Raw genomic sequence first — 24,897 nt, 5'->3', positions numbered from 1 at the left:
CAAAAAAGATGACCTCTGAATTTGAGGTCAGTGTCACTGGGATTCAAACCTATCCAAGATTTAATCTGTTTAAAAGTCCTACGTTCACCTGGTTATTGAGTTGTTGCATTCAGAAACTTGGGTGTCCACATCACCTGCCTGCTTGCCCAATGACATCAGCCTTTTACAGCTGAGGGGTAAAAATGACCATCTGAGAGAAATTTCATCTCCTCCTCATCACCACTGTAACACCAAATGAGGGAATATTTTTTGGAAGAATGGCTCTCAAGTAGAGTTTTAGGACCTGTAGCATTAAAGCTGCTCTAGTGCCATGTGGTGGATACCCACTGTTGTTTTTTCTTTTGTGACATGTCACTGTGTTGCTACACAAATCCCCCATATGACATTTTTTTGTTTAGAATTCTTTCACATATAGAACAGAAATTACCATATTATAGGAAATCAATCTCGAACTATTTTTTAAAATATAGATTTTATTATATAAATGTATTTTCGAATAGTGTATATAAAAAAATTAGATAAAAGTTTATCGAAGTAAATGTCATGAAATAGAAATGGTGACAGTACTACATGAGCAGCCCCCCCCCCCCAAAAAGAAAAATATTATCCACAGCATCTGGATATTCTATAGACTGAACAGATGATTCTGCAAAAACAGGTGGTAAATGTTTTATCAACTGCAGATGGTAACAGCGAGCGCATTTACCCATTACGGTGGGAGTAATGGGAACAGTCTTATGATAAGACTCCATCAAATATATTTATGGTGCTTTTTCAGATTACTGTGTAAGGAAAAAAAGCACATTTGGCAAAACAGCAGCAAAAAATTTGGGGAGTATTAAACTAAAGATGATAAAAAAAAATGCACATGTAACACTAACACACAAAAAATAGCAGCACTGTGACTTCTGTTTTTTGAAGACCATAAAACCCCCCCCCCCCAAAAAAAAACCCGTGCTGCTTCCACATGAAACCAAATACATAACATTGCTAACATGCCCTCTTTTAACTCCCCAGAACATTTGCAACTTATTTAATTTGACAGGTCATCTTAAATGTAATAGAGAAATGGAAATCAGAACAGTTTGGAGGTTTTTCTCGTGTCTTTCTTATGTTTGGTTGGTTGGTTGCTCAGTTACCCACATCGATTGTGAGATGTACATAAAATAGGAGCACAGTGAAGCCAGCAGTTATTCATTATATTCGCAAAACAGAATCCAGCGATGAACATGAGCTATAGCTATAGTGCTACGCTCTGAGCAGCACAGACACTACGTGCTGGGTGGGGGTATGGGATATATGAAGCATCTACTTATGATATCCAAAAACCTAACGTCAGCCTTTAGGGTAAGACCACAGCACTTCACATGACAACAGAGAAGTCAATAGGGCCTGTTAAAGAAATACTGCAACACCCTGCTTAAATACTCTGCCATTTAAGATGTACTGGTATACCAAAAATAGTTTATTTAAAGCTACTTTGGGCTGCTTCCTTATTCACAAGAGGTTACCATAGCGGTAGCTCCGCATAATTGATTTGGCACATTTTTACACTGGATGCCCTTCCTTATGCAACCCCATTATACTTGTGTTTCCTGCCGGGATTCAACCAGGGATCTTTTGCTTTGTAGGTGCATGTGTAAACTACTACACATTAAAGATGGTGTATTTACAATCCAAACTATTCTTCAACTCTTTTTTTCCTGAATCACTAAGGATAACTTTGCTGGTGCATAACTGAACAAACTGTTTATGGTAGGGCTGTGCGATATGACCAAAAGCTCATATCCCGATATAAGACATCTATCGTCCTGATAACGATATAAATCACAAAAAAAAGAAAAAAAAAAATCACAAAAATTTAACATGTTCTGTAAATTCTGTGAATCTCGACTTGCGTGAAGTGTTTCCGGCTGGGCGTCGTGTACCTGGAGTCGAGTGTTTTAACCGATGCATGAAACAATACATTTTTAGACATAAGTTGCAACGGCCGCCGTTTTCTTTGTGAGTATTTATTATTCGGCGTGCTGCGGGGAAAAACCTGTTCTAACGTTTGAGTCTAAGGTTTAGTTTTTAGCACTGGACGGCTCTTTTTTTGCTTCTCATCCGTAAACACTCTGCATAGTCTTTCACGTGATTCAGTTTATTTTGAAAAGTCTCAACAGGATCTTGAGCTTTATTGTGAAAGGTTTATGTGGAAAATAAACAAGCGGACATGCGATGGTTTTACTGTCATTGCTGCTAACAACAACACATAAAAACAGGCGCTTGTCCGTCTGTAGTGTGGTTATATTAAATATAAGAGAAAGAGAGAACTTTAAGAAATGAATATAGCCACTACAGTGACCATCAAAACGATGAAAAAATATTGCCATAAACAGTTTATTTTGCGACACCACGAAACAAACGATAGCGTAAAATGAAACTATAGGCGTTTTTATATCGTCATCCGATATATATCGTTATATCGAACAGCCCTAGTTTATGGGAAAAAATGTAAAAAGAAAGAAAGGGTAAATAACCTAACAGAATAGCTATGAAAGAAACCCCATACATGATCAGAGACAGAGATTCATATAATTATGATATAACCTTGACATAATTAATCTGCATTCTGTGTCCAACCAAATGCATTCTTGTTGTGTCTCCAGCATCTATGATGTAAACAATGTCCTGTGCTTTTGCTGTCCTGTGTTTAAATTTTCCAGAAAATCTTCTTTTTGTAAAGCAAATAGGAGATGATGACCCAACAGGAAGTGGCCACAAGGTTCTGAATGAGATGCTCAGCATGGGATTGGCTGTTGGACATCTGCCAACGGAAGGGAAAGTAGTCCTCAAACACTTTGTGGCCCACGTACACAAGTATGGAGTTCATACCTTAATGAAACACACAAGAGAAAGTGAAGTAGAGGACGCAATGACTACACAGAAATTCACAAGGAAAATAAATATTTGGCAGATTATATTTCCAATTGCATACTAATTCACACTGTGACAGAGCAGACTTCCACATTCACATCAAACCCCAAAAGTACAACTGTAACTGTGCAATCAAAAGCTGTCTTAGGCAAAAACTGTCTATTAAGCTTTTGTGTGATTCTAATGCTCACCAGGATAGTAGAAAGGTGCCCCTGACCACCACTTATTTACATCCACTATGTAGTAGATCAGCATTAGGAGCACAAAGGCAAAGCAGGCCAGTGTTGTCACGTAAGACAGAGACCTAGAAGTGAAACATTAAGACATTTTTTAAAAAACATTTATATGCTGTGCAGCATCAGGGTGCTTGTGTCAATGTCAATGTCCATCTCTGTCTGCCTCATTTTATGACAAAGACTATTTGTACTCCATCCTTTTATTATGTCTCCCCCCATTTGTTTCCCACCTGCCTGTCCAGCCTTAGTCATTGTCATACTGTATACCACATATAATGTAATAAATGAAATAACACTAGTCCCAGATAAACAGATAAACCCTGAACAAGAGGATCATGTAGATGATTTATAGAGCTGATCTGGGAAAAACAAAATGTTCTTGGCGCGCAACAGTGGATTCAGATCATAATTCTGATTGCAAAATCGGCCAGAAAGGACAGGACTTAAAAAAAGGGCGAAAAAAAGATATTTATCAGCACTGCACCAGCTGAAGGTCTGCCAATTTTTTAAAACTTAAAATCACATCTAAAAACATGCCGTTTTTCCATTCAGTTTATGCACTCCTGGATACCTTTAATACCTTTAATGTTTAACTCTCTAATGTAACTATGCATGTCAGAGAGTGTGTAATCTCGATGTTTATAACTATTTATGCATGAGTTTTACTGGTACAGGTGATTTTGGGCTATGTAAATAAACTCTATATTGGCGTGATAGACCACTTTAAATATTTGCCAAGGGTATTGCTGTATATTTGATTGGTTTCCATTTTTTATGAGATATTCTACAACTTCTCTTTTGTCTGATTTCACAATCCTGTGGCCACAAAGTTGTGAGAACGTAAGATGCTGGAGTGGAGAGCAAATGTGGAAAACCTAGTCATAACACAAATTATGTGACATTAGGTATTCTATTATATCTGTATAAAATATTTTACGCATTTTAAGTGGGAAAAGACTATAAAATCTAACGTTTGCCAAACTTAAAAATATTACTAGTGCTGCTTATTTTGCAGCAGTTTCCAAAATATTCAATTAGAATTTCCCAAAGTGCCCATTGCTTGAGTAAATGTAGTTCTAACTGTAGATATAAATAAAACATGGCCCTTACCACAGGTTTTTGTTGACAGGAATGAAACCCTGGTCTGTGGAACATTTGGTTAGAAATGCTGATACGACACCCTGAATGACAGAAGACATTTTATTATTCAATCATAGATGCAAAAATGACTTTATATAGATCTCTCTCTCTCTGTTTGCTGTTTGCTTTGTTTGTTTGTCTCTTTTTAATTCTATGTTGTTGTACTTTTTCAACATGTTCAAAATAAAGATTCAATTAATCAATCAAAACAATGTGCTTACCAGTAAAAGACCCCATATGAGGAACCTCGACATAATACTTTTGGGGCGTTCTCTGTAGTGCAAGATTATTTTCCCTGCCTGAGGACAATTAAAATACAAAAAGAATGAAAGCCAACCATTTACTTCCTTTAACCTTTCAAACGGTTTTATATCTTTATTTGAATAAACAAGAAACACAAGGAGGCCAACACCAGACAAATATAAATTACAAACCTGTAATCCCAGAAAGGCCATGAGGATAGAGTTGATGCTGCCAAGAACACCTTCTGGATCATACGGTATACGAGTTGCATAAATCACCTGAAATAAAATGTAAACTGATTGATTTTTATCAACATCAGATGCAGTCTATCAGTGTTTGCATTATTGGGGTTAACAAGTGTGTACGTGCCCATCGGAGAGAAATCTGACACATTAAAATAACCTTAACATTTCAAGTTACAAAAGACTATCATGAAGCTATATTTGGGATGTTTTGGTGGTTACAAACCCTTGATGATGGATTCTGGTACATGTGCCTTTCTCCTAGAAGCAAGCGGTCAATGAAACCAGCAGCTCCACCGGTGCAGTTCACATACAGCCCCATGTCCCCAATCCCACCTGGACCCAGATAACCTCTGTACCAAAGAAATTAGTGCAGTCAGTGTTGTTAATGTAGCACTGCACCAAGAGGAAGGTTAGAAATTCCAGTTTATTAACGCTTAATGCTAAAAGTTCAATTATTGCAAAAACGTACGCAAAATAATGAAGCACTACACTTCACTGTCTTTGACTTACGCTGGGCAGTCTGGCACAGGAAGTTGAAATGTGAGGAAGAGCCAGAGTACTTCTAGAAGAATCACACACAGCCAGGCGGGCCAATACAGCAAGAAATCAATAGCTGGGGACCACCACGCATCCTGGAAAATAAAACCCACTCCATTAAACACATCTCCTTTCCTCAAACACAAATTTAACATAAACCTATTTAGCATAAAACAACACAGACTGTTAAACAATGCAGATGAAAAAAATAATAATAATAATTAAAAAAAGGCTGACCACTGTGAGGACGTCAAGTTGTCCTCTGGCCACCAGTAAATCCAAGCAAGCTACGACCAGATATGACCAGGCGAGGCGCTGCAACACACCCGGGATCCGCAAGTTTTCCCAAGCCACTGTGGAGAAGATATAAACACGCAATAAAAATGCAAATGAAAATAAATAACCACATAAGTTCAAGTTTGAAACAGTATTATAGTATATGGTTTAATCATCCACCTAAAGAGCTTGGAATACTGCTGTAAAGACGGAGTTCATACTTACACGCTCCCTGGCAGTAGTTTGGGTTGATGACTAGGACACCAATGATGAAGAGCTGCAAGCTCCGCCACACAGCTTTTCTGAGCAATGAGCAACGGGTCGCGCCTGCACGCAGCAAGGCATTGATGGAGAGTGCGATGGATGTGCCCATTATGAACACAAACCTGGTGGAAGAAGGGACAAAATGAGTGTTGGTTCTACACTTAAAAGATCTGCTGAGGGAACAAATGGAACTTTATTATTTCTATTTTTTTTTATTCATTCTGTTGGATTTTCCTTTTTTATACAATTTTTAAGCCCCTTTTAGTCCAGTGACCACTTTAAAGAAAACACCCTTTATTTCTTGTGCACATTCAACTATGTAACTGGACCAGAATTTGTTAATGGTCCCTGTAATCCTTCTGAAGAGAATTCTGTCACCATTACAAAATAAAAATACACATTAATACAAATACTGCACATTTATATTAACGTGTGAGTACAAATAAAGACAATCCAACTGCATATAAGACAACTTTTTATAAGAATCTTTAAATTAAGCTTACCAAGGGAAGACTAGGTCAGCAACAGTAAGGCCTGCAAGATGAGAAATGGGGAAGGCCTGGTTTAAAATCAACAACATTGCAAATACCAAGGAGAGCTGCAAAGATCTGTAAATAATGAGGAAACTGCAACATGGCTAAAAAAACTAAACAAAGAAACCACACTGGGCTTACCATTCCAGCTTTCATGTCTGAAGAACCAGTATCGCCCCCCTCCATAGTTCACAAACACCATAATGACCAAGGAGATACTGACAGAAACACAGAAAATGCCACATTTACCGAAAAGCATCAAGCAAGGAGTACATGTTTATTTATATTAATTGATGAATAAAAATAGGCAAAAATATGAAAACATCAAAAGCACTGGATCTAGATTTAATACTGCCGGTGGTGGTTGATTAATAAGGGACAAATTCAGTGTCACCTACCACACTGTAATAAAAAACAAACAAGCATATGATACAGTATAATGATAAATAAGACAATGAGGACACTAAGCTGGAGGCACAAGAGTGAGGGTGGGGTCAGGAAGCTACCCTCTGAATGTATCCAAAGATCGAAGCCTCTTGCTGCTCGTTAGCGGGGGAGGGAGGATGTTATCAGTGACTGGCGGCACTACCCGAGTGGGGCCCAGTTCCTGGATGATGAAGTCAAAGCTGGATATTAACATAATTCTACTGGAAGTATAGATTTATCACCTGATTTATTATTAAGACAAAAACACACAGGATAGAAGCAGATCAGTAACTGTAAATCTGCTATATTAAAACTATCTGGGTTCTTATTTCATTGTCACTAAAGCACTCATAATTAAACAAGGCCAAACGATTGCAGAACACTCACAGAATTGATGAGTCTCTCTGTTTCCATGGAACTCCCAAGTCGGAGGACCAGACCTCTTACTGCATCAAGCCTGGACAAGAAACAATCAAGATCTTGATTGAGGGTTTTTTTGGAGTACAAACAAGCTCAGTTGACTCTCGAGACTGTGTGCTTCAGAGAGAGACAAGACTGGAAAAACGTTCTTCTTCTTCCTCTTTCAGCTGCTCCCTTTAGAGTTCGCCAGAGTGGATCATCTGCCTCCATCTCACCCTTTTCCTAGCATCCTCCTCTGCATCTCCTCTTTCACTATATCCATGAACCTTCTCTTCCTGCCTGGAAGCATCATTCAGCATCACAAATATCCACAATTCCTCCTCTGCACAAACACTCTCAGCCCTGCCTCTCTAACTTTGTTTTTAAAACACTCAGCCTGAGCTTTCCCTCTGATTTAATCATTTCTAATCATCGTGTCCATCACGGTCGCTTCCACTGAAAATCTGATCATCTTCAACTCTGTCTTTTTGTCAGTGTCACTCTCTCCAAACCATACATCATAGCAGGTCTCACTGTCATCTTGTAAATCTTCCCTTTCACTCTTGTTGCTATGTTTCAGTTAGCAATCATTCCTGACACTTGTCTCCGCCCACTCCACCCTGTCCGTACTCTCTTCTTCACCTCTCTTATGCAGTTTCTAATTGCTAGATGGTTGATTCCAGATATTTAAACTCATCTACCTTCACTATCTCTGCTCGTAATGGCTCAACAATGGAAAACACACATTTTCTGTCTCGCTTCTACTGACTTCCTCCTCTTTCCAGAGGATACTTCCACAAAGGCACAGAGCATCTCTTTCTGATGCATCTGCAGTGCTTACTCTTAACATTTTCAAATCATTCAAAAAATATCCACTTCTTTATATTGAAATTTACTGAATGAACATCAAAACAGAAATTAGGCTTACCCCCAAACCTTTTTTCCAATGGCAAACACCAAGGCCAGGAGAGCATAGATGAGAAAAGCAACCAAGATCGCTGTGTGGAGAGATATTAATTAAGTGTATATTAATTATTAGTTAAAATAAAATCTTTTTCTCTGTGTGAGACACTCACGTATGTAGCTATTCACAGGGTCCTTATCAGTAACTACAGAGCAGTTGACTCCAAAAGATGCGTTCAGGGTTTTCACCCACAGGGAGTAGTTACCATGCTCGCCAAAGTGGAAAGGAATTCTGTGAATTTAAAAAAACAAAGGAAAAAGATTTATGTCATCAACAAATAAGCCAAACTCTGATCCTTAATTTTATATAACCAGAGTGTCGTTCTTTTTGTAAGTTGGAAACACGACCGTATTCGTAAACGTACTTGCACAGCTCCAGCTCGATAGGTGTGCTGTTGATCTGCAGTGTTATTTCATGCTGTGTGCTTACAACAAAGTTTACTGAACTGGGCTGACCAGGCTCAAGCCCTGCAGGTACCACCCCTAGCTGCTGGTACAAACACTAACAGGCGAGAGAGCAGAAGCCAAGTTTAGAACATTATTGAACTTAAACCACACAGAAACAGAATCAAATGAGGGGAAATATCTGGCACGTGTGAGCCCACCTGGTAGCAGCGCTGTGACATCCAAGACACCTGCACCTCATATGACAACTCATTGTTGACCGTCAGCTGTGCCTCATCCATCTTCAGGGACAGGTGCTTATGATGATGTATATCAGCTAGAGTGAGTAAGAAAGCGCAGCAGGCATTGTGCAGATCAGTTGAAACCCAGCAACACATCATTTTTTTGCATATGAAGGTACAACGATGCTACAGTCTACGGTTTTCTATTGGTGACCCCACCCAAGCCGCTGTTCATATAATTAGAACAGAAAACCATAACAGTGTGCATGCCATTACGCTGGTTATTATTCGATCAAAATGCGTAAACGTGCAAAATAATCTCATCTTTCCCGACTGCACAAATGTTATCAAACAAGTCAGAGAACTAATAACGGGTGGTCGTGATGCTTTTCGTTTTAATACGCGACACAAGAAGCCATCTTTCTGTAATTTGTCTCAAATCTATCGACCACAGCCGATGCTAAGGACCACAAACCTACTCCATACCAGTGTGCGGTAGCGAAGAAGCCCAGTTTGACAGCAAGCTACAGCCAGAAAGGTAAAGCTAGCGTCTGGAGGGAGAAAGCATGTGATAGAGCCAGTGGTCACATGCTGCATTAATCCCTAATTTACCACCGAGAGGGAAGTTCAAACCGCTGAAGCTCACTTTTCCATTATCAGCTGTTCTCAGTTGATACCGTTTTACAGTTAGCCGCTCGATAGCAGGTTAATAATTAAACATTTAAACCGCTTGTTTGTTGGAGTAAACCTTCAGCTATCGTCAAAAAACCCATAACCACTGCTGCTGTAATATAATTTCAACAAATACGGGAGTTGGTGTAAAACACTGCTAAACATTAGCTTGCTCGCTAGCTTGCTAACCTGGTAGCAGTAGTCTCCTGCTTTTACTTTCTTTCAGTTCAGGATACTTACACGAAGATATTTCAGCTGCTAGTGGTGCCACGCAAACAGCCACGACCAAAGCAACAGCAGCAAGGGCAAAAGTGGCACTTTTCTCCGTTTGTGCCATTTCTTTCTGGCTCTTTGGTTTAACCGATGCTACTGAATACGAGTGACATGTATTGTTTTTCTTAAGCTTCCTTTTTGCCATGGCAAAGGTTACTTTCGATCCGTGTACTTGTTTTGGCACTCTAGTGGGAGCGAGAAGGGCCAAAGTACTATACCTGTTCTACTACCCCAATAATGGTAATGGAATGGTTATTGCACATATTCATGTTTGCGATCGGCACTAAAGTCGCACAGTATTCCCAATAAAACTGTGGTACTGGATGAGGAACTCAGGAGTGCCAGAGAGAAATATGTGAGGGTGGTGCAGGACATGTATGAGGACAGCGAGATAGTGGTGAGGTATGCCGTAGGAATGACAGGTGGCTTCCAGGTGGGGGTGGGACTACATGAAGGATCGGCTCTGAACCCCTTTTTGTTTGCAGTGGTGATGGGCTGATAGATCAGGCCAAGCTGGAGTCTGTGGACAATGGTGTTTGGAGATGATATTGTGATCTATGTGAGCAGGTAGCATGGTGCATGTTTGGAGACGGTGGCACTGACAAAAACACAGGAGGCTGAGATGGAGGTGAAAGAGCTAAAGATGCTGAGATTTTTGTTGGGAATAACCAAGATGGACAAGATAAGAAATGAGTATATAATTTCTAATCTTATCACAATGTCTCAGTTTAAACATTTGTTTTCAGTGGGGGTTTTTTTGTAATAAATGTGAATAAAATATGATCAAATCATTTAATTGTGTGAAAAAAGAAAAGTAAAGCTGTAACAAGAAACATTGAAATTGTTCCTACATTTTATGTTTAAATATGAAAATTAGATATTGTCTGTCTAAATATATGGAGATCTGTACACATTTCCACAATCTGAAAACTCCATAAGCCAGGAAACACTTTTAACAGAGAGAAAAAATAAGCTATATAAAAAAATTACACATAAATAAGTTTGGGTGTTGTTGTTCTTTTTTCTCCCTTTACGCTTGTACGTCCGCTGAAACGTCAAGGACTCTAAATCGATGATCGAGTGGCTCAACGGTGCCTCCCATCGGACTTCATCGTTCACAATGGCAGACAAACAAAATGCTCAGAAGAGGTAATGTGTACATTATTGCGAACATGACTTTTAGCGGCGTAGCTAAGCATAAAATCCATTAGAATAAATAATAGAAGTAAAGAAGAATTAGTTACAGCGAATTGAAGATGCTGATGTGGCCAGTTAAGACAGCTCAATGAAGTAGCTAGCTAGCAGCGTTAGCTAGCATGTACAAAAACATTTCTCGTTTCTGTTGCAGTGTCAAGATAGCAACTGGAGCCGTGGTTTGTGTTGAAAGCGAAATCCGAGGAGACGTTACCATAGGTAAGACTATGCCCAGTAATCGGAGTTCAGAAAACTTGCTTTTCTCTCACAGCAGATCAGTCCCAAGGCAGGAGTTGAATGGCTGTCATCACTGTTCTTGATTACTTGCTGCACCTCTGTTTCTCCAGGCGCCAGGACCGTGGTCCACCCAAAAGCTCGCATCATTGCTGAGGCAGGACCCATTGTCATCGGAGAAGGCAACTTGATTGAAGAGCAAGCTCTGATCATTAACAGGTTATCTAAGGCCTCGGTGTACCATGTTTTCCACTAGGTTAACCATCGTTGACCATCTCTGGTGATCTGTCACTGTTCTTACATGCGAGCTTGTGTGATCTTCCCCACAGTTACCCAGAAAATATTACACCTGATTCTGAGGTGGAACCAAAAACAATGACCATCGGTATCAACAACGTCTTTGAAGTTGGCTGTGGTATCCTTTTATCTAATCTAGCCAGTACTGCTCCATATATGATTTTTAAATTGTAACACAATAAATCTTTGTAAAAGAAATCATGTTTTGCCTCAACTGACAACAAACAGTATCGCAAGCTTTAAAAATTGGAGACAACAATGTGATTGAATCTAAAGGTGGGATATTGCCTTCCGTTTCTTTGGCTTTCAGTGAGTGTTCAAGTCTGTATAATTTCGATTAAGTCACTCACGTTACCAAATATCCTTTTTTGTTGACTAGCGGATGTTGGCAGGAATGTAATCCTCACCAGTGGCTGTATAATTGGAGCCTTCTGTCAGGTCAACACTTGTGAGGTCATACCCGAGAACACGGTCATCTACGGCTCTGGATGTATGAGGAGGGTGCAGACTGAGAGACCCCAGGTATGGAGATCTGTGACTGGAAAACAATGTTGGTGTAGTCAAATAACCTAGATGTAGCATTAGCATTGCAAATTGAATATCAAAGCATTATATTTTGAGCTTCCAAGTGGGCTAATCACATGTATGTTTTCCTGATGAAACAAAAAATCTGATGTTTTATTAGATTCAGATTTTTAAAACTAATTCTCCCTCTAACTTGTATCTGGGATCTATATAGAAAGTTTTTAATATTTTACAACTCTGAGCATTTCGTACAAGTGCAAGACAAATGCTACATTAGCCACACTTGAGTTTCATATGGATTTGGGTCACATTTATGATGCAAATAATTGTTTTTAAGCATTCAGCATTAGAGCTGAGAAACACAGTAACACCATGGGCAAAAACTCAGCATCAACAGACTGTCTGAAAATGTGTAAAATATTCAGTTTCTCTCATTTCCGTCACATTCACCAAGAAAACACTGAAGTGATATTTCATATTTAATGTTTTTATGTAAGATTTTCATACATGCCCACTTGTTTAAAAGTTTGTGTGCAGAGAAAACTTTTGTGCATTATGCTCATCATTATGTCTGTTATCTCATTTCAGCCACAGACTCTTCAGCTCGATTTTCTGATGAAGATCTTGCCAAACTACCACCATTTGAAGAAAACTGTTAAAGCAGGCCATGCTGCTAGCTAAAATTACACTTTATACCTTTTGAAATGCAGAGAATATCAATGTTTAACTAGATCCTGCTGGAAGAAAGCATGAATGTATATAGTTATGTACCTACCCTGTTTTTGCTCTTCAATTACTGATATTTTCTACTCTGATCTGCAACAGAAGATTAAGCTTCTCATCTTTCTCCTGCTATGCCGATGTACCTTTTGTTTTTTACGATTAACTTATAAGGTACACAAGCTGTACTAGATTTGCTCATTTCTTATGATGGCAGTTACCAGTATTTTTATCATTAAGTTGTAGAAGGTAATTTCTGCCATTCTGATAAAGAATTTACACTAACAATAAATGAAACATTTTAAATATTTAGATGGATTCAAATGTTGACTTTTTTTAAACGCATAATGTTGACACTTAAAATGGCAACTTATTGATCTAATCAAAGCAGTTTTGTGTAGCAGTATAATTTATTTGAGTTGGTTCAAAAATGCTAATATTTCTTAAACCACTATATCACGGTGTTGCAAAGTAAAACGCATTTAAATATTTTAAGTTCCACAAAGCTGAAGACATTTCCTGCTGGATGAGTTTTCAGTGTGATGCGATACACTGCACAACACACGGCTGTTTTTTGCAGTTATTACAAAAGCATAACCGTTGCTAACCATTCAAATAAAAACCTTCCACACACTATACTAAATATATACAAACAATATGAAAGAAAGCTACACAATTCAACCTTATTTACTTTAACAGTAAAGTTGTGGTTTCCCCTTTAATTGGTGAGGGCGCCAGCTATCCTAATGATCCAAGTATTCATGTCCTTCACTGACTTATACTCAAAAGGTTTCCACAACACAGCAACTACTGACTCCATGTAACATAAAACCAGAGATTGTTGAGAGGAATGCAAAGAAAGGGGGGAGAAAAACAGCTAATGTTTTGAAATAACATTCATCAGCAGTTTTTATGTTATAGTGAGTCTAGAATAACCATCTCCATGCATTTCTGTGTTACATATGGGACTGAATGAATATATTTCACTTCTTTATAGGCACGCCATCTGAGTAATCCTCCAGTAATCCAGCCAAATGGTCGTTGTGCGTCTTGAAGTTTCTCTTCCTCGGTCCGGCTGGCTTCTTTCTCTTTTGAATTGGTAACTGTGAAGAGCAAAGATAATCAGCTCTCATTCATTTCCTTGAACAGGTGTAACCATAAGAACTGCATATTAAAGACTTTCTTATTTCTTTCTAACAAATCTCTCTCACTCACACACACACACACACACACACATACATATGTGTGTGTGAATTAAAAAAACAAAAAAAACACTGACCACTTTCTTTGGTCCCGTTTCTTGCATGGAGGAAATGCCTTGTTTCTTCAGGTACTCTTCAATCTTGTCCTCATCTATAGAGTCAACTGGAACACTCCTCCACAGCTTCTGAAATTCTGACATTGAAAGCAGCTACACTTGAAGAGCCGGACACATAATCTTAACTAACCAAACAAGTCACAGACCTGAATGAAATGCATAATATGAGTTTTACAAAACACTTCTGATATAGATCTAATACAACAAACATTTCATTTCACAGTTGAAGTAAAGTTGCCTGAATCTTCGTCAAAGCCAAATTGGTTTTCACTTTGCACATGCTCCACCTCTCCAAATAGCACTGAAATTTGGCAAAAACATTATAGCTTAAGTTGCAGACAAAGGCAATATAAAGCATGCTGTACCCCCAACATGGATCACAAGTAACATCGGAGGACAGAAATTCAGATCATTATGAATGTTCCAGTTCTAACTCGCGAAAATGTATGACGAAGACTTCCTTGATGTTAATTCTAACAACTTACCCAAGTCAAAATTGATAGCATAAACGTAGCTATTGTGAGATTGCCCACCGGTTTGAAGCATGTAGCCTTGAGAATTTCTGGACCTTGGTTGTTGGTCACTCAAGTGGTTAGCCAATGAGTTGTGTACCAAGGATAATCCTCCGTTTGTCTGATCTTATTGTAAAGCACTTTGTGATTTTTATCTGTGAAATGTGCTATATAAATAAATTTTACTTACTTACTCCGTTTTGAAATACAGTTTGACCAGGATTTACAAAATATACTTTTTTGATTTAATATGATTAAAATTTAGTCATAGTATAACTGAATCCATAAACAACAAGAAAATGTTCACAGAGTTTTAGCTGATTTCAGTTCAACTTCTATAGAACTGATAGTCTTTTTGCAACCACAGCTATCGCCATCTGGTGGCATTCAGTTAGAATGCAGGTTTTCAGACAATTCACTAGCTTATTACTTATAAGCTACATCCATTTTTTTTTTTTAAATCTCTATGGTGATAATTTCACACTTGGAAAATTCTTACATGAAATGAATGCAGAGTGAGGGCCAACTGGGTATGCATAGCATGCATAATAGTCAGTTTAGGTCAAAGACGGATACACAGAGAAAGAGGAAGACATGTCACCGTACAATTTACGGATAGACCAATACCGATATACCAATACTCACCTTCATCTACCGCAAACTGGCAATGCTTGTCATTGTAGAACAAGATCTTTTTCTTGTCTGGTCTTGTAACAAAGATGATCTGATCCCCCAAAGCCTGTGAACGATCACACAAGAAGTCTTTACCATGCTTTAATTGTTTAGTTGCCACAGTGTTCGCACATCACCGAGTGGCATCTTAGTGGTGTTTCCCTAAAAACTGAATAATGTTTAATACCTTGATGGCCTTGGCTGAATTGGGCAGCCCTTCCTCTACATCTTCTAGTAAGACTCCTCCCAGGCCCAGTTGGTCGTGCTTATCCAGCAGCCTCAGTAAGGCTTTCTTGTCCTTCAGGTTGTATTTAGGCTTGAAGCCATAGGTTCCATCCCGGACTTCAATTTTTGGATTGCTGACCAAGGCCTGAGATTGGTAGGTGAAAGTAAAGCACAAGATTATATATAACCCCCCTCCAATAAAAAACAAAATATAATAAAAACTGACACCTTGAAAAGACTAAACAAATAGTACAGTAGCTTTTTCTTCTTCGGTAAGTGTAGCCTTCCAATGTAAAAAGATGGCTTAATGTCATACGATGTATTATCAGCTTAATTTCTCATCACTTACTTTCAATGGCTTTTTTCTTTTGCAACATACCGAATATGTTTGGATGAGAATAACTTACAAATTAGCTTGAGGGGAAAAAACAAGTATTGTGTAGATTTAAGGTGAGACTCATAAAAGAAATTGCTCAGAGAAAACGCAATTGACCTTAGTACTACTGACAATAAAAGATAGAGGTATGGCATTAAAAATAGCACAAAAGCACCTCATTCATGAGCCACTGTTTCTGCTTCATGCTTATGTCAAGAAGTTTGGTCTCATCAAGAATCTCATCTAAGGTCAGGAAGTGCGTGTCCCCATTCTGATGCCTCGTCTGAGAGATTAAGGACAGAAAAGCAGACATTAGGTAAACACACACACAAAACAATATTCACAGCTCTCTTATTTTCTGCACCATGGAGAAGATTTTAGGCAAATATCTACAGTAATTTTATAGGATTCAGAACTGTGCATTCAACAGGTGGCACAAATGCACACATTTAACAGGAAAATCTGTCAATCTGAGTGTGAGTTCTTCACCGAGGAATGAGTCAAACAGCTAGTGTGACAAGGCCTGGCTGCCTGTTTGCAGAGCCACAGCATGATAAACAAGCTGTTAACATACCAAAAGAAAGACTGGGGACCAAATGTTAACCCAGCGGGCACAAATGACTCACTCATGTTTTACAACAGACAAATGTCAAGCTTTATTATTAAACAGTTTGGTGAAAAGATAAAATCTTATTATTTGTGTTGGTCCTGCTGAAAAAAAAGGTTTTAATGTCCCCCTCAAAATCCTCATTACCTTCATGTAATTTACTATCTTGGCCAGGCAACCAAACTTGTACCCAGAGCTCGTCTTAATGTTGAAGCTGCCATTAGATTCTGTGGAAAAAAAACAACAACATTTAAGTTTAACCAATTTATTATCGCAAGACTGAATGTACAGTGAGATTTGAGAACTACATGGACTGACATATTTGTGCAAGAACACTTTGCTGAAAATGTATTTCAGATAATTGACTACTGTCATGTCAGCTCCTGTCAAATGAGCAGCGAGTGTTTAATGAGGTCATTAAAATCCTAACTGCATTCATTATTTGACATTTTCTTATTGTCAATATTCAGTGAAAAGACAGAAGCAAACAATGCATTTGTTTGCCACTCTCTATTTTGCCTGTCAGCCTTCATTTGTTCCTATTGAAGACGCTATCATCTGAAACAGGTCAAAGGAACACAATGACATTGAGGCTAATTCAGGTTTTAAGCAAACCTGACTCATACGAGAGTTAATGCTGGGGACTACTTCCAGATACAAAGTAACACTCCAGGAAGCTAGTGAGTATTTACAGCTGCAGGGTATGTATTTTGGGTAACACAGAAACACGTCACGCAGTGCAAAAATGTGGCAGATTTAAATGTTTGCAACATTAAAATACTACACAAGTCATATATCAAGCCAATCTGATTTAGTTTGACTTGAAGTCCGGCCAGCTGGTCTTATTCTCTGCTGGAGTCCAATAATGCTGCTCCCCTCAGAGACTGACTGAGGTCTGGACTCGGCATTCACCAATCAAAGCTGAAAACAGACACTGATTCATGAATGATTCATTGTGTAGGCGGGAGCTTCTGTTGCTTTGAGCTGCACAGTAGGCAGGACGGTGAAACTGTGACAGACCAGCTAACGAATGGTGCAGAGGCAGGGCTAATAGAAAGGAGCCAATGATGTAGACAATCCTGTGCTGTTCAGCTGAGACATGAAGAGCTGCAAGGAGTGGCGGTGGAGGAGAGCGACTGAAAGTGCACGAGAGCACTGAGGAGGAAAGCAGGTTGAAGAGTGAATGTGGAGGAGGGAAAGAGTGTAAACGAAGAAGATAGGTGGAGCACCAAAAAGAGGAGAGACATTTGTCGGCTTACATCTTCTAAAAACTGAGCCAGACACACAGGTGAGTCTGCATGTTTTTCTGAACACCATCCTCTGAATAATGTGCGTGACATCAACAGATCATAATAATCCACAATATAAATTTAAGCTACAGGCTACAGGCTGCACTGGGTTTTCACTATGAAGATATGAATATGAGGATTTTTTTTTAGAGCATTCTAATATTTGCAGGATGAAGTCATGCATCTTTAAATGCAGTGGATGTATTTACAAAGCCAGGTCCTTTTGCGTAGTAATTACAACATTTAGACTGTATAAGTGAACAGTGGATTAAATATACATGGATCTGTCTGCTTTCTACCCACTTGAATACCAAGCATCAGAACCTGTCTGTGTGTACTTATGGATATCATGTATGTGTTTGTTTAAATGCATGACTCAAGACAAATCAATGAAGGACTGAGTGCTGTGAGGAGCCAGCCAGGGGCATTAGGAGTGTGTGTGTGTGTGTGTGTGTGTGTGTGTGTGAGAGAGAGAGAGACAGCCACTGTGTAGAGAGGAACCTCCAGCTCTACACCTTCAGAGCCTGGCTGGGGTGGGGCTGTTTTGGTGAGTGATAACAGATGCAGGAGTCAATCTGTCCCTGTCTGTATAATTGCTCTGACAAAAGAAAGGAGGGTGACCCCGGGGGGGGGGGGTATAAATTAGTAACAGAGGTTGTTGTAAAGCCATGACTTGAGGTGAAACTGATATTAGGAGCTGGGTTTGTAACAACAGGATCAAAACAGTTGATTCAACGCAAAAGACAACAACACAAAACCCATACTGTACACACAACTTCCAGACAAAGTGGGGAGAATCTGGTGAGGGCAATGTTCAAAGCTGTCCTTCCTCACATGTAGAGCATAATAAAGGAGACAGCCTGTCCAGCAGTCACGTGCTACCTGTGATCTCAAATGACAATTACCTTGACTACTCTCAATTGCACACTGATACACACTGCATGGACTTTTTCTATTCTTACATGCACTTCCATCAGGTGTCAAGAGAATTTCAGACTAAGATGAAGCAACCAATGAAAATGTCTCACCAGGACAAGCCACTAAGCTTTTTCACATTTAAGTTCCCAGGTCACCTGAAACTCAAGTTACAAACCCACTAAAATAAACACACAAACAAGTCATATTAAAACAACACAAGTCTATGCACGATGGAATGTGTTTGCACACATTTAGCCTTATTAAATCTCTAAAGGAAGAGATGGTGGAAAGAGATGCACTCACGCCCCACTCCTACAACTGGGTCATCTGCCTTCGCCTCAATATTTCATGCACAAATGTCTGTGATTGTCTGCATACAAGTGTGTGTTAAGAGCATGTATGTGCACTTTTGTGCATGGCTGTGTGGGCAGAGACACTCCACAGTGTGCCCCGAGGATTTTAAAATGGTAGGTGTTGGCTAAAAATGGGAAAGAACAGCTGAAGTGAGGCAAATGTGCACTTGAAGGATCTCTTAAGTTCATTATTTTATTACAGTTCCGTTACTACATTTGTATAAGGCATTGTGGCCAAAGAGCTGCACACCAAGCATAGATGGCACAGTTCTCTACACACCCATCCTTTATTACCAGCCTTTTAAGGCTATTTTTGTTCTGAGCAGATGGCCTCAGTAGGGTTTCTGGTGTTTTGCAATATAACCTGTGCTATAATAATACACCATCTTCTCATTTCACACAAAAAATATGTCTGTAATGACAGATGTAGACTAGGTTTTGTTTACATACATACAAAGCAGTTTATCTTTTTACAACATGATCCCCTTCGTGACTGATAACGAAGCGTTACATTCATTACAACAAATTACCTATAAGAGTATTTGATAGTTTTATGAGTGTAAATGAGTTTCCATGTCTGCCTGCTGTCTCGAGTGGAACAAATTCCTTTTTCAATATCAGTATCACAAAGATCATTAGTTTTAGTTTTGTTTTTAATTATCACAATAATCAGGAGCAAATGCTTCAAAAAATCCTGGAATAGAGCCAGGCACATCTGGTTAAAAGCACTGCATCACAATGTGTTATGCCCTGAAGACAAATTCTCCCATTACTGTCATTTTTTAATCAGCCTCACACCATGAAAACACGAATTTAACAACCGCTGCTTTCATTTTGAAATTTGATCTGCAGTAAAACCAAGACCCAAACACTGTCATAAGCATTAACAATCTTTTTTTCCTTGTGTCTTATTGTTTCCAACCAGAAATCATGACCAACATCACAGCTACTGTTCATCCAAACAATCTCCCACTGCGAGAAGAGGGAGTCCCTCTGTCCCTCGTCTCCTTTCAGGTCCAGGAAGTCTACCCATTTCATGATGGCTGGAATGTGGCCTGTTTTGTCATCCTTCTTCTTTTTATTCTCACCGTCCTGTCCTTGGCAGCGTTGGCTGTGCTCTATGAGCTGCTGGACTGTGGGTGCTGCGCCAAAGGGAAAACACACCACCAGCTACAGGAGGAAGGGCCGGGAAGCTGCAGCAAGCTTATGAGTAGCATGTGCAAGGAGCCAGAATCCCACACTGAGGTGGTATAGTGGCAACAAGGACGAAGTAAAGAATAATAGGAATTTGGATATTGTTGCTCATTTGGACAGGACCACACTACTGACTAAGATGTTTGCAAAAATGAACTCCCAAAAACCCCCCAAAACACTCAAAGTAATTCAGTTGTTCACAATTAGAGGTGAAAGCTGGTGACTGAACGATATAAATGTATCTTCCCACATCTACCGCAGACCCCGAAAGCCATATTTCACTTCTGAAATACTCCCAGAAGAAAAGAAGATCACCTGAGTATTTATAACATGGCTTAAAAACACAAATTTACACTACTTAAAGTACCCATATTATGCCCTTTGAATTATTCCCTACAACTTTATTCGAAGCCCATTTCTATGGAAGCCCGTTTCCGCCACTAAAAAAAAAAAAGCTAGTATCCATAACTCGAAATTTCGAGTTATTTTCTCAAAATTTCGAGTTATTTTTCTCAAAATTTCGAGTTAGCTCTGCCAATCAAAAATATACGTGAATGAGGTCGCTTTCTTGTTACCTGGAAGCATATGGCGCAGGACCGCGCACTCAAAAACGGATCCCAACAAATTAAAGTATGTTTGCTGATAGTAACACCATGTGATTCAGCTAATAACACAGGGATTTCATCATTTGTGAAGCCAGGCTGAAAACACTCAGCAATCTGTGCATTCACGACTGGATGTAATACCGGTAGCTTAGCTGTAGCATTTGTAGCTGAGGGCTTCAGCTTCCGGGTAACATGGAAATGACGTCATTCACGTAGATTACTGATTGGCAGCGCTAACTCGAAATTTCGAGTTGCTTTTCTCAAAATTTCGAGAAAATAACTCGAAATTTCGAGAAAATAACTCGAAATTTCGAGAAAATAACTCGAAATTTTGAGTTATGGATCCTTTTTTTTTTTTTTAGTGGCGGAAATGGGCTTCCATACATTTCAAATAACTTATTAGTGAGAAAACTTTGCCTTTATTTTTATGGGAATGTTGCCAGGACAACAGAAAATCCCCTATGTTTAGTGCTAATACAGCTAGAGCTTCTGTACTCATCTCTTGCTCACAGAAATTGTATTCTAATACTGCAGAATTTCCAATAAAGCACTTCTCATTTACATAATATTCTTTTTCAGGTGTAAGCAAATAATCTCGATAAACTAGTCATAAACAGCCTGTTACCATAAACCATATACTATTTTTAAGCTATTTTCCACCCACTCCTCTGCATAGCTTAGGTCCTCACAAAAGCAACACTGGCTGACAAAAACAAGCTAAAGACTACGGCTCTACTTTACATTATATTGAAAGAGACATGAGCAAAACAAAGGGTAAAAGACGTGCTGCAGCAGTGTACAGTATAACAAAACTAATGCATGCATGTCCGTGTGTTTTACAAGTCTAAGCTGATGACTCAGCTAGTCCTAAGCACCAAGACAATAGTTAGCTGATGCATCTCTTAAGGTTACTCTTCATCATATATAAATGAGGCAAATTGTTATTCAGTTATTTTCTGCTGATATACACGTGAAATAAACTCCTCGTGTCTACAAATCTGCCTCTTCTGCCTGCCAGTGTACGATGCTACACAAGCAGCTCAGCTCTTTTATCCATGTCATATAGTGGGTGGCTAGTGCTACATCAATAAAGTGTAATGCTTAATTGTTTTGAACACTCTGCCTTTGGGTCGAACAGTTTTCCTGGACGAAACCCTGTAAATAATCTTATCCTGGTACACCACTAAAATACATTCATGGGCTTGTTAAGGGGCATGACATGGGGACTTTAATATAGGCTGTGGCAGAATGTGTTGCATTAAATGGGCATTTTCTTAGTTTGATTATTTTGGAAACTGATTATTAAGTTGCATGGGAAAAAAAACGTTGGGGAAAAAAGCATTTTCTTACCCTGCTATATGGGTGTTAAAAAAAAAACCTGTTCAGAAAAAACAACTACTGTGTGAGTGCTTTTTTTGTGACCTACTGGATGCAGTGAGCTTCTTCAAGACATGCTGTTTCTGAAATTGCCGTCCAAATCTTATTACAACAATATCTGTTGATCAAGCCTAGTCAGATGAAATCATTGCTTAGGATAAAGCTGGTGTTCTTCAGTAAATTGTAAGCCAGTGTTGTCAACATGTTTAGCACTGCAACATTATCTCATGACAAGTTCGCATGCTGCACAGTGATGTATGGTAAAATGTTATATTGAGCACTATGTGTAATTTCATGCCTTACCACAAAACGCCTAATAAAAGCTGACTCACTTTTCTGTTAACAGAAGTAGCTTTTTCTTTAAGAGTATATGGCGTGACATTGCAATTTCGAACGGATGCCAAGAGGCCACTGCTCACAATTCTTATGTTGTATATATATTTATGCATGTTGCTTTAATTCATCTGAAAGAACATTTTAAATGCAAAAGTGTCATAAGTATCACTTGTAATCCAATTTTCTTTTATCTAAATTTGACTGAGCAGTAAGAATTCTAGTTTTTTGGGTTAAGCTAAGGATTTAGAATGAGAAAAGATCGTCACCTGATTAATTTAACCTGTGAAGTAAGGTTCTTTCTTATTAGAAATAACAACCAGGAGAGTGTATTATTCCAGTGTCTTGGTTGTCTTGTTGAATCACAGTAAACTGACACGCACAACTTTAATTACATGGATCCTCAATTTACTGTCAAGTCTTTAGGGCAGATTAATTTTGAGTATCGACCCAGTTGAAAGTTCCTTCATCCACTCTAAAATGTCTTTTGGTTCACTTGTTAGACTTTCATAATATAAAAAGCTATATACTGATGAGATGAGATTATTTTATTCAAAGCTAAAGCAACTAGCATTGGTGCATATTTAGGCCTTCGATTAGATATTAACCAGCTGGATGTGTGAAAATTGTTTTGGTGTCCAAATATGAGCAATCCGATTGTACAGAATAAGCCTGTTATGTTGCGAATAGATTTTGATTTTCAAAGAACTATAATTAATGGCACAGATAAACAAAAATCTACTTTTCTTCATTTAAAAATATGTTTTCCATTAAAGAAATTATTAATATTTATTTTCCCAAATCGTATTAAGTTACAGGATTTTCTGAATCAACAGAAAATAAGGTGATCTTCAAATAATCAATAGAAAATGTTTTTAGTTGTTGGTTTTTTTTTGTTTTTTTTATTCACTCGTGTCCATAATTTTCCCCTCATAGTTACTTTGAGCCATACTGAGGGTGCTCATTTGTGTCTGGCTCTGAGCTTTGTGAAACTTTAGCGTTAGCCACATTCCCTTTTCATATTTAAATGTCTAATTAGATTTCTTGTTTATCAATGTTTTCTCGCTGGTACCCCTACAGTGTACTTTGGTGAACTTTGTCTCTTCACTCACAGTGAGAAGCTTCCACACTAACACCATGTCAGGCTGTGAGAGTGCATGTGAATATTTTCCTACACCGCTATACAATCAGTTATATGGGAGACTGAATGGCCAGTCACTGGGCGGAGCTAAGCACTGGAAATCTGCAGAATCCAGTCCCTGGCCAGTCAGTCGATGCATCTCCTACTTGCCAACATATATCTACAGATGCTAGCCAGTGGTGATGTGAACCAATAGAGACATTAAAACACTAACAAACAAGAATAAGTGGTTTACAGCAACAAACATCACCCTTTTCAAGAAAATATTTTTCACCTACCACTACTGAGTTTGGAACTAGAGGAGCTCTCCTTGTCAACTTTGGGTTTCTTCTTTTTGTGTGATCCAGAGTCTGAGGCAGCCTGTCTCTTCTCTACAGTTGGGGTGGAAAGTGCCCTTTTCTTAAAAAGCTCCCTTTCTCTCAGTAGAGCAGGATCCATCCTGTTTGAAAGATTAAAAAAAAGAAAGAAGAAGATTCATTTAACAAAAGGCAAAGCAACAAAGCTCATTTTGATGGATTCAAGGAATCACATTCTTAATATATGTAAGTATACGTGTAAGTAGCAAGAACCTTTGGTGGCCTTTAGCTTCAGGGACTTATGAGCTGTCACCTGGTTGATCTTTTTGTAATAAAGCCATCAAGAAACGGTTTTTTTCCCGATACCAACAAAACAACTGATATATTAAAAAAACCAAAAACTAAGCTGAAAAGTCATACAGCCAAATACTGTTCGGAGACGAACCATAGTTATTAAATTTTTTAGAATTAAATGGCGTTAGAGGGAAAACAGTCATTACCCCAGAGCCACAAATATAAAGCTAGTTAAACTAGCTAACAATAGCTAGTTTATTTTCAATTCCGATTACAAACGGCTTTCAGTTGACTTTGTGATCATGTAAATCCCATAATAACTACAACTAACATTATGTTAATAAGCGAACGTTACTGAGTATTATGGGGAAACCAGGATAAATAAACAAACGTGGTGAAACACTGTACCAGAAGCTTAGTAGTTAACCTAGCGTTAGCATCACGATTAATTCAACATTACCTGACACTTTGTTCCTGTTCTCACTCAGAGAAAGAAGAGGGTTAGTCCAAGAGCACTAACTATATGCTGTAGATGTAAAACAGAATGCGTCCTCCACCGAATCACTGTTTTTTGTCGTTCCTTCGGAGACAACACAAGTAAACTTCATACACAATTTTACTCATGCTGCACTTCCGTTTCTAGTTCGATTTTTCCGGTATCGACA

The 24,897-nt window shown here is 38.7% G+C and overlaps 3 protein-coding genes across 8 annotated transcripts; 1 reads left to right on the top strand and 2 right to left on the bottom strand.

The window, feature by feature from the left end:
• Nucleotides 1–453: 453 nt before the first annotated feature.
• hgsnat (heparan-alpha-glucosaminide N-acetyltransferase) lies at nucleotides 454–10,150 on the bottom strand. 3 transcript variants are annotated; one of them, XM_082536799.1, is made up of 18 exons: nucleotides 9,720–10,147; nucleotides 8,787–8,902; nucleotides 8,547–8,683; nucleotides 8,295–8,413; nucleotides 8,147–8,216; nucleotides 7,207–7,276; nucleotides 6,900–7,000; nucleotides 6,535–6,611; nucleotides 6,364–6,394; nucleotides 5,822–5,982; nucleotides 5,558–5,673; nucleotides 5,294–5,415; nucleotides 5,007–5,133; nucleotides 4,730–4,816; nucleotides 4,517–4,594; nucleotides 4,266–4,336; nucleotides 3,111–3,223; nucleotides 454–2,877 (listed from the first exon to the last, which is right to left on the bottom strand). In XM_082536799.1, the coding sequence occupies exons 1-18, from the start codon at nucleotides 9,895–9,897 to the stop codon at nucleotides 2,696–2,698; spliced, it is 1,956 nt and encodes a 651-aa protein (XP_082392925.1). In that variant the 5' UTR covers nucleotides 9,898–10,147; the 3' UTR covers nucleotides 454–2,695. The 3 variants fall into 3 exon arrangements, with proteins under 3 accessions (XP_082392925.1, XP_082392926.1, XP_082392924.1); XM_082536800.1 differs by lacking the exon at nucleotides 9,720–10,147 and adding an exon at nucleotides 9,294–9,496; XM_082536798.1 differs by having other exon boundaries at nucleotides 4,517–4,816; nucleotides 9,720–10,150.
• LOC309708608 (dynactin subunit 6-like) lies at nucleotides 8,962–13,034 on the top strand. 4 transcript variants are annotated; one of them, XM_082536805.1, is made up of 8 exons: nucleotides 8,962–8,982; nucleotides 10,813–10,901; nucleotides 11,101–11,165; nucleotides 11,294–11,399; nucleotides 11,510–11,595; nucleotides 11,706–11,753; nucleotides 11,857–11,999; nucleotides 12,591–13,034. In XM_082536805.1, the coding sequence occupies exons 1-8, from the start codon at nucleotides 8,977–8,979 to the stop codon at nucleotides 12,681–12,683; spliced, it is 636 nt and encodes a 211-aa protein (XP_082392931.1). In that variant the 5' UTR covers nucleotides 8,962–8,976; the 3' UTR covers nucleotides 12,684–13,034. The 4 variants fall into 4 exon arrangements, with proteins under 4 accessions (XP_082392931.1, XP_082392932.1, XP_082392930.1 ...); XM_082536806.1 differs by lacking the exon at nucleotides 8,962–8,982 and adding an exon at nucleotides 9,034–9,345; XM_082536804.1 differs by lacking the exon at nucleotides 8,962–8,982 and adding an exon at nucleotides 10,218–10,380.
• Nucleotides 12,469–24,897, bottom strand: gtf2e2 (general transcription factor IIE, polypeptide 2, beta). Its single transcript, XM_082536801.1, has 8 exons — nucleotides 24,693–24,897; nucleotides 23,921–24,081; nucleotides 16,580–16,659; nucleotides 16,001–16,108; nucleotides 15,412–15,594; nucleotides 15,198–15,291; nucleotides 14,002–14,117; nucleotides 12,469–13,825 (listed from the first exon to the last, which is right to left on the bottom strand). The coding sequence occupies exons 2-8, from the start codon at nucleotides 24,078–24,080 to the stop codon at nucleotides 13,706–13,708; spliced, it is 861 nt and encodes a 286-aa protein (XP_082392927.1). The 5' UTR covers nucleotide 24,081; nucleotides 24,693–24,897; the 3' UTR covers nucleotides 12,469–13,705.

This window comes from Aulonocara stuartgranti (genome assembly GCF_965226115.1).
Source record: "Aulonocara stuartgranti genome assembly, chromosome: 6".
NCBI classification, from domain to species: Eukaryota; Metazoa; Chordata; class Actinopteri; order Cichliformes; family Cichlidae; genus Aulonocara; species Aulonocara stuartgranti.
This window is presented reverse-complemented; position numbering and strand designations above follow the sequence as displayed.